Genomic DNA, 10,092 nt, shown 5'->3' with positions numbered 1-10,092 from the left:
AAAGTATGGAGAAACACCTGCATCTGTTATTGCAGATGAGACAAACAGGACGCAGCCAGTGGGCATTAACATCTGTATATCGAATGTGTAATTTTTGAAGTTGCACATGGTATGTGCTTTTTGTAATCACACTCTTCCATCGTGATGAATTAATCGAATGTACTTCTAAAAGCGGGTGAAAAAACTGAGGTTTCTGTTGAGGCTGGTGTCAAAATAATGGAGCACTGAGCAGTTCTGATGCATTTACGTATTCTAGTTTTGGCTTGACATAGACACAGAGGTGGGTGGATTTTATGACTACGAGACCGTAGAGATTAGTGTGAAGCGTTTGTTCAAGTGCTCTACTGAAACAGAGACATGAAAGTGGACATCGGGCTTTAAGTGGATGCTTTAAGGCTTTGCTGAAAAGCAATGGGCTTTTGTAAGTGCTGTGTTGAATTGCCTTAATTTATAAACCTCAGTTTAAAAAAGAAAAAGTTTATATAATATACCATTGTTGGGCTTCTGAATCAAGACATTTCTTAGGCTGAAATCTGGAGCAGCGAGGAACATCTAAGATAAATTAGGGTTCTGCCACATTTGAAGTAATAATAGAGTCCAGAGGCACACTTGAAAGATAACATCTGTTTCAGAGGGAGATACCGATTAATCTTGATGAGTAAGAGATTGGAAAAATGCCATCTAAAAAAAAGATGGGTTCTCACAAGAACAGCACATACACAAATGCCAACACAAGCACTGAGGCTACAAACTCCCCACTAAAGGAACCCCAAAATGGGTGTAAGAGGGGTGGTAACAGGCACCCAGTGGCTTCTCAGGTATCACCTTTATAGCTTCTCCATTTCTGCAGGCAGAGCCATGGCAGAGGCTGTGCCCACGTCTCATTTCAGCTGTGGAAGCAGGCATGCAAGCCTCACAATGAGTGTGTACCAGAGGCCACCTATTTTGGTTGGTGACCACATCGCAGCTCCCAGTGGTTCCCAGCACGTTCCTAGGTGCCATGAGAATAAAAAGGAAAATGGCAATGGGTAGGTTTTTATGATCCACCCTGAACTCGCCATCTCAGCCTAGGTAATTTGAGAAGTACCCTTGGCTGCCACAACAGTCCCTGGGACACGACGAGCTGCTTAGCCCCCCTCATTCACAGCTTTCCACTTCCTTCTGCAGAGGTGTTTGAAACACCCTCAAGGTCACAGTATTGGCTGTTTCAAATTCCTTGTACTCAAAATGTTGATTTCTCTTCTCAGCTACCAGAGAGGTGGAACTAGGTAACCTCTTGGCCTTGCCACAGCTCTAAGGCAGGAGGAAGGCATACAGCTGAGAAGAGCAATCCCTGCCCTTCTCAGGGATGGTGAGACCAGATAGGAGCAGAAAGGTCCCCCGGAACCCTAGGCACCCAGTTCGAGGTCCTGGTCCACCACAGCTTGTGCACTTGATATTGCAAAGCCATTTCCCTTGTTCCTCAACTTCCATCTTAAAAATCGGTGTCGTCCTAAGTATCATCCTTTCCAGTAAGTAAAGAGATTAATGGCTGTGAGCTGCTCCAATACTACAGTAAATAGGGGACACACACTAGAGATGGGTAGGACAAGTGTTGAAATAGTCACCCACAGCTCTTACGTTGCCTCTGCTGTCAGGATCTTATGCCCTTGCAGTGGCAGCTACTTTTTAGTTAGGTTAGAATCATAGACTCACAGAATCGTCTAGGTTGGAAGGGACCTTTAAGATCATTGGTCCAACCATCAACCTAACGCTGCCAAAAACCACCACTAAACCATGTCTCTAAGCACCACGTCTACCTGTCTTTTAAATACCTCCAGGGATGGCAACTCCACCACTTCCCTGGGCAGCCTGTTCCAACACTTGATAACCCTTTCGGTGAAGAAATTTTTCCTAATATCCACCCTGAACCTCCTCTGGTGCAACTTGAGGCCATTTCCTCTTGTCCTATTTCCTCTTACATGGAAGAAGAGACTGACCTCCACCTGGCTACAGCCTCCTTTCAGGTGGTAGCTGTAGAGAGCAATGAGGTCTCCCCTCAGCCTCCTTTTCTCCAGGCTGAACAACCCCAGCTCCCTCAGCCGCTTCTTATAAGACTTGTGCTCTAGACCCTTCACCAGGTTCGTTGCCCTTCTCTGGAGTCGCTTCAGCACCTCAATGTCTTAAAGGCTTATTTAACATTTCCTTTCACTAAACATCCAAAAGAGATCCTACTGCTAGAGCAACGGCAATGAGAAGTGAGAGTAACTATGTAACGGAGTAATGCCCCAGCACGAACATATCTACCAACATCACCAAACGTGAGGTGGGCATGGGGTCCAACTCCTCACTCCTGGTGGGTCCACCGAGGACCAGGTTCTTCATCAAACCTCTGGGCAGCAAGAGGCCATCTCTGCCATCGGAGTGCCACCACGCACAGCGCACGTTGCCTACAGGTGGTGCCCACATGTGAAGCACAGCCCGTTAACCTGCAAAAGCTTTTCCAGAACAGACTACTGTGCATTGGGGACTGATAATTCCCTAGTGATTCTTTGAATCATTCGTCTGCAGTGAAGGTCCTGCCCTGGAACCTCCCCTCACCAGAACATGCTGATAGGATGCTAGGCCCGCGCTGATGAATTTCATTTGTTAAATAAGCTTCCAAAGATAAATATTATCAAGGCAGAACATTCTTATTTATTCAGAGACATGTTTTGACTTGGCTTGCACGCATATTTAGAGGAAGAAATTTTGATATCCGTAAATAACTGCCCTTTCAGACATATTGAGTGATTATTCTCAGAAGCATGAATCCTCCCAAATGTATCTGCCTCCATTATCTGTATCCCAGGATTATCTGTTACTGTCTCCAACTCAGAATGATTTCGTTACCAGTCTCATTGAACAAATATATTCAAAGCAAAAATATTACTCCAAAGTGATCAGTTCTCGTGGCAGAAAAAGGCAGTACTCCTTATGGCTATGGGGAAAGCAACCCCCATAATTTAGAGCAGAAACTGGTGCCTTAACCGGTTACTCAACCGTAGTAGGAGAAAGTATGGAGTGTTTCTTTTTATTGTAAGCCATTAAAAGCAATCATTTCAGGGTGTGAAACTTTTGATCTCCCTGGCTATACCTCATATATACAAGTTTAAAAGTAGGGTATTTTTAAAGGCATTTTAGCAGCCATAAATAATGTCACTGCACTTTTAGGATAAAGAAATCCCGGCGCCATGCCCAATGTGCTTACAAATTCATGTAGTGAGACAAGAACAAGAATCAGTGGCACAAAAGCACAGCTTTGTGCCTTGTTGCCATTTATGGCAGTATTTAAAACTATTAGTCCCCGTTAAATACGTATTTAATACAGTAAGAACATGCATGTGAGCACGACGGTGAGATTACATGTGTGCAGACCGACAGAAGTGATCTTTCCAGTGGTGCAGAACACACCAGCATTTGGACAGATTTCTTCTCAGTAAAAGGAGAGAAAACTGGTCTTTTAGTGCCATGTAGAGGCATACCAGAGACCCCACAGCTCAACATGTACTGGGCTCTCTGTATTCTACACCAAAAATGCCCATTCCAAAGAATTCTTTCATTTTCTCTTTTGCACCTGCCCGAGACACAACCGAGAGGCCTGGTTGCGAGCAAACTGTCCTTCTCCCTCCTGGCTCCACGAGGAACGCCTCTGCCACACAAGCCTAAGAAGACTACAGCTAGTGTGTTACCCAGGATGATCACTACCATTAGCAATCTTTCTTCTCGCCACAGGCCAGCACAGGATAGGGCCTCCATCCACGTACATTAACTTTTCTTGGATTTGATTCCCAGTCAAGAATATTTCTGCCATTTAGCAGTCTTCTAATGGTTAACTCAGCACCTGTAGGGCAAAACTAGATAAAATCACCTTCCCAGTACCAGCCAGCACAGTATTTGCCTCTTTATTCTAGACACACTACATGCCAAGCATTTAGTTTCTGCAAGGTGCAATATTTCTAAATAGAACAAAATGAAATGACAGACACTGAGTTCTTGAGAAACAATACATTGCAACAAGCTACAATAAATAAGATGATTAGCCAAAGCACTCCAGCCCTAGTCAGTGGGATTCAGGCATGTGTTCTGGGTGAAGCATCGATCCACACGGGGAGGGAGAAGGCTCTCTCTTCATGAAACTTCAATTGCCAGAAGGACGGCACAGTAGGGCACTGAAACACCTCTGCAGCCAACCCTCATCTTCAGCAGCGCTGCTGGCAACCCACAGCTCCCACAGATACCAGCACACGCTCCCCAGCTCTTCCAGAAAACACTGCGCATCCATCAGGTTCTCTTCTTGTTTTGACTTCAGGGAACTGTACAGAAGAGCAATGGTTTTTTTGGATGAAAGCCAGAAAACAGCCAAAATGCCAACAACTGTGTGAAATCTATAATTTCATGCTGTGTTGAACTCCCTGGCTGCCCTTAGAGCACTTCTCTTTTGCAAAAATTATTTACTAGCAAATGTGGATTATTTTTTTTTGTTGGATTGCAAGAATATTTTACATTTATAGGAGACATACAAAGAAGAATTAAAAGAAATAAAGGAGCTGAGAAGCACCAAATATGTAGCTTATTTTGCAGATTTATTTATGTAAGAGATAGGATCAAAGGTTTCTGGTCAAACATAATGCTAGAAGTTGCAGTTTATTCATCCAATGCAGTGTTATACAAGCACTGTAAGTGACCTATCTCAAATCAGTATCAAAATGCTGAAGCACTGTGTGATGATTACTCAGAGAAAATAAATAATTAGGACATTTCCATTAAAAATACCATTTTTATTTTCAAACACCTCAACACTGTATTTAGTTTGCTCTCCGGCCCCAATTAAAATATACAGAGGTAATTCTGACATGTATGTTTAAGTTTACATCCTGAAAACCCCAAATTCTGTCTTCTTTGTAGGTGCATTTAATGCTGCGCTGAGACTGAGGCCCAAAACCAGTCTTGTGTCAGCTGGATCAATAATTCCGTCATCCCATAATCTAGAGAAAAAAAAGGCAAACAATAATAGTTAAAGGCAATTATCATATACAGTGAGCAGATTTTAAAGCACATGGAACTCAAAATAGCTACACTAAAGAAAGTGGATTAAGAGCTAAATTATACTTGAACACATGGAGTTAATTCACTTTAATTGTCAATGCAATAGACTGGCGTGAATTACTCTGTGGAATTTGTCTTCTAAAACAAAATATACATTTTGTATGAATGAACAAGATCAGATTTACATACTTTAAATCAGATTCTTCATACTTATTTTTAGTATGAAGTCATTGCCTTAGAGAAAAGAGACCTCCTGTTTTTTAATATTCACATGGAAAATGACCTTTTGTCAATGACCTCTCTCTTCTATTAAGAATGCTAGTATTTTAAGTATTTTAATGTCATATCATTATTTACGTTATTCGGGTTAGTTCAGCTGCCAGATGAGGATGATACAAGAGTTCCTTCTTTCAACATTAAAAGAACCAGAGTAAGTTTCAAGTACTTCCAGTATTTGTTGTATTTATTATTTCTGAAGCCCATTTCTAAACAACTGTAAGGTAATACCCTCTTTAATCCAGCCCTGAAGGCAATTAAATTATGAATGAGCAAATACCAAATTCCTAAGTGCCCAAACTCACAAACACTTGTAAATGGTCCCTTTGATATTATCCCAAACTTAAAGTACTTCTGGCATCAGTTTCCAACAACAGCTCCACTCCACCCAAAACAAAATCCTTGTCAAAACCCACAGCAGGCCATGAAACTTTAAGTATTGTATAACTACTACCTCCCCAGCAAGACACTGAAACAAGATACCACACTGCACATTGCAACCCAAGTCTCGCTTAAATAAGCATGCTTTTTAGTCAGTGTCTGCAAAACATATGCACAATATCTTTGGTTAAGACAGCAATACTCTTCCTCCATCCCATCTTTCCCTAGAGAGACTTATTTGCATTCTTTTTTGAACTCGCTTCAGTGTTGGCTGATGTCTAATTCTTTGTCTGTGGAAAATTTGAAAACACAAGAAAGGGTGATAAATAAGGAGCTAAGGCTGACTCTACCAAGAGAAAGCACAGCCATTCCTTTCTAGCTGAAGTTTCCAGATGCAAATTTCCTGCTGCTAGAAGATTAAGTGACAAAAATCTAATTAGACAGGAAACAATATATTTTGCACTCTTCTCTCAATACTAAATGTGCCAACCTCACCCCCAGAAGAAAGAGGACTGCAAATTGTACATAAAATACATGCTGATAAGCTCAAGGCAACAGCAGCCACTTCTGAGTGTTTTCCACCTTTGCTTTATTTCACCATTTGCTGTGAAAGTAATACTCATCAAATCAGATAAAAATATTAAGAGACTGACAACGTATGCTTTTTGGTTTACAACAAATACACGTATCTATCCTAGGATGCACAAAGTGGAACTGCAATAAAGGACACCTGTAACAAGATGAGTCACGAGGGTTCAGACTCACCTTAGGAGCCTGTTCTCCAACTAGGAGAGAGAGAAGAACAATGAGCCCCAACTCAGAAAGCAGGTTCTACTAGAAGTGTATCTTATCATGGTGCAGCTCCCCAAGTAGAGGAGACTCTTACCCTAAATGGGGCACCAGAACACAGCTGAAGGGCAAAAGGAGAAAGGGGTTTGGAGTAGGGAATACTTTGCTGTTAATTGGGCAAAACTACACTTTCTTTTTTGGGACTGAAAACAAAAGCTTGATTAAAGAGATTTTACGCCACAGTAGCTGTGGCGCTCACTGACCTGGCTGACAGGTCCCAACCAGCATAGAAACAAGTCCGTAAAAAGAACAACTTCTTTCAAGGGAAAATAAAATGCCATAAACCCAAATTACAAATATAAAGAAACTATAGCTGTATCTAATCTGTTCTCATTTTCAGATTCTCTGTGAGAATCTCCTTTCTAGTGGGCTAGTAAGTTCTGCATTGGAATATTGTAACAGCCCCACTTGCATCTGCACAGAAGTGGTACAAACAGAAAATTCTGTTGCAGAATACACACAGAATTGTCTATATCATATTCTAGATAAAGTGCACGGTATAAACTCTTGCTGTCTGGTTCCTGTGACTAACTCCTTCCCTAACTGTAGCTTTAATTTGTAAGTAATAACTCATTAAAATATTTTAGCATATTTTAACAATACTCCACTTAAAAGAGACTAAGAGTAAGTGCTTCTTACCATACAGCAAAACCAGTTAGAAGTCTTTTTGTTCAAAATAACCAAAGGACCAAGTACTACTTGGTTTTACTGAGAGTTACTTAAAGAGTCATCTGAATTATTTTGTTTTTCCCCAAGATAGTGGTTATACCTGGTCATGTAATCTATCATGACAGAATGGCCAAGACAGAACATTTCGTATACTTGCAACATCATGAAGTATGCACTACCAAAGTTTAATGCATATGCTTTTCCTTCCTCCTTGTATTTTAGATGTTGATTTAGTTTTGATGAATATAGCCAGATTAATCCACAGAAGAGACGACAAAGATCCCAATTAATAGTGAAAATCAAAGAAGTTTTGTGAGGTCAAATCAAGCACAATCCCTTTGTTTTCTAACGACTGTGTGCTGGTTTTGGCTGGGGTAATTTTCTTCATAGCAGCTAGTACGGGTCTGTGGTTTGGATTTATGCTGGAAACAGTTTTGATAATATAGGAATGGTTTTGTTATTGCCAAGCTCATACAGTGTCCAGGCCTTTTCTGCTCCTCACACCACCCCACTAGCGAGGGGGGTGGGGGTTCACAAGAAGCTGTGAGGGAATTCAGCTGGGACAGCTGACCCCAACTGATCAAAGGGATATTCCATACCGTATCACGTCATGTTCAGTATATAAAGCTGGGGGAAGAAGGAAGGGGGGTACCTTCAGAGTTATGGCATTTGTCTTTCCAAGTAACCGTTACGCATGATGGAGCCCTGCTTTCCTGGAGATGACTGCACACTTGCCTGCCCATGGGAAGTGGTGAATGAATTCCTTGTTTTGCTTTGCTGGCGTGCGCAGCTTTTGCTTTATCTATTAAGCTGTCTTTATCTCAGCCCACAAGTTTTCTCACTTTTACTCCTTTGATTCTTTCCCCCATCCCACTCGGGGACAGTGAGCGAGCAGCTGTGTGATGCTTAGTTGCCAGCTGGGATTAAACCGTGACAGACTGTGAAAAAAATAACTGTAAGAACAACCTCAAATATAGTAATTTCCACTTTTAAGCAAATTTGGGGTTTTTTTGACTGCCATGGGTTTGTTTGCTCTGCAGATCAACTTTTTAAATGAACACTTGCAATTAACTTTTTGATTTATGAAGCACTGAAATTGAATGAATGAATTCATACTTCAAAGTGTTTAATAAATCTGCTAAGGGCCTGGGAAGGGCAGGGATGAAATGAATCAAAAAGAATCACCAACTTAATGCATTACCTTCCAAGATGCAACTTCATAGTGACTACCACTGTAATAAACACTTCCAAACATGAACCAAATTTTAATGGCAGATTTGTTTTTTTGTAACAACGCAATTAACTTATATTAACTTATATTGACAACCACAAAGATTTTGTGTTAAATGGAAGTCAAGCTGTTTTCCTGTGGTCACCTCTGGCTTCTGCTTCTCTCTGTTTAAAGAAAACTACATTCTCTACTGGGATGTAACATCAATAATTAAACTATCCATTAAAACACCATTGCTAGAACCTGAGTCACATCTACACTCATAAAATATTTGTAAGAGAGACACTGTGAGTAAGAGAAATGAGGTGCCCAAAACTAAAATGCTCATATAATTTGTTAAGATGCAAACTGCTGAAATCCTTTTAGAAACCTGTAAGCAGATTAATATAACTCATTAAAAAGGGTGCTGCCTAATGACTGCCGTTAATTAAGACTGCTCACTGTGAAAGGTTCTAATCAAATAATTGATTAAAGTTTGATTAGAAAATGCAACTGCAGGGAACAGTATTGACATCCTGTACATGTAACAAGTTATAATTCATAAGCAAAATTATATAAGCAGAGTAAATAGGGAAATTTGCTTGTATTTTAAGATCATTAGGGCATTTTCCTTCCCTCTCATTATGACTGCTAAAAGCTTGATTCAAAGCCTAATGAAGTCAACTGGAAGGGTCACATCAATCTCAATGGACACTAGGGGTGAGGCAGACTGGTCCCGATATCTTAGCAAGAGGACAGTGTGAGGAAACCTCCACACTGGCTGCACCTGAGCAGCAATACAGACAGCAGTCCTTCTGCCCATCTGTCATTCTTTCCTCTCAGTAATGCAAAGCTGTTTTTTGGAATTTTCTTGTTGGTCTTTTTGGTGGAGGGATCTAGGTAGCATCTGAAAAAAACAAGGCTGCTCAGATTGCGTTTCAATACAGCACCCTGACATTTGGCTGATGGTCAACTGGTTTTTCGGCTTGGGACCAGGCAGGAAGCATCCTTTAGAGCAAAGGCAAAAGGTTACTTCTCCCTGACCTACAGCGAATGCTTGCCAATAAGCAGCTGCTGATGTTGGCTAACAAATGGGTTGTCTCCAAGGTGCAAGGTGGCTAAATCCCTGCCTTTGTAGCACATACATGGCTTGCTGCAAAGACTGTAATCTTACTTCATCTCATTGCTTGGGCAGCCTACTTACTCCACAGTAATTAAAACTTCTGAGCTATCAGTCTGAGATCTTGCTTAGGAATTAGCAATACATGAAGTAACAAGGCACATGCGATAATACTGGCAGGAAGGCATGAAAGCAGAGCAGAAAACATACGAATATCTACTGACATACCCAATTAACTCTATAAGACAGCAGAGAGCAATTAAGAGCTCCTAGAGAACACAGACCACACCTATGAGAGAGAGAAAGCAGCCTGCACTGTCTTGACCTGAGCCAGTCACACACTGTTCTCGCAAGCACTCCTCAGTGAAAAGGGGCATTTCACTTTCATTGCTTTTAGCTAGATGACCTTCAGTGGGATTTCAGCTCTGACACTGTATTTCATGTCTCAGCTGGGCTTATTAGCTTGAGTGAAGCATCACATGAACCCAACCACACGCAACTCAGGCTCAGGCTAGTTCTC

General features: G+C 41.3%; 1 protein-coding gene across 1 annotated transcript in view; it reads right to left on the bottom strand.

Moving 5' to 3' along the window:
- Positions 1–3,907: 3,907 nt before the first annotated feature.
- Positions 3,908–10,092, bottom strand: part of MCCC2 (methylcrotonyl-CoA carboxylase subunit 2) — a 39,327-nt gene continuing 33,142 nt past the window's right edge. The window contains exon 17 of the mRNA XM_074569179.1: positions 3,908–5,006. Coding sequence (XP_074425280.1) covers positions 4,889–5,006 — 118 coding nt within the window. The 3' untranslated portion in view covers positions 3,908–4,888. The remainder of the gene's footprint in view (positions 5,007–10,092) is intronic.

The sequence above is a fragment of the Larus michahellis genome, chromosome Z (assembly GCF_964199755.1).
Source record: "Larus michahellis chromosome Z, bLarMic1.1, whole genome shotgun sequence".
NCBI classification, from domain to species: domain Eukaryota; kingdom Metazoa; phylum Chordata; class Aves; order Charadriiformes; family Laridae; genus Larus; species Larus michahellis.
Note: the sequence above shows the minus strand (reverse complement) of the source record. Positions and strands in the feature narration are given on the sequence as shown.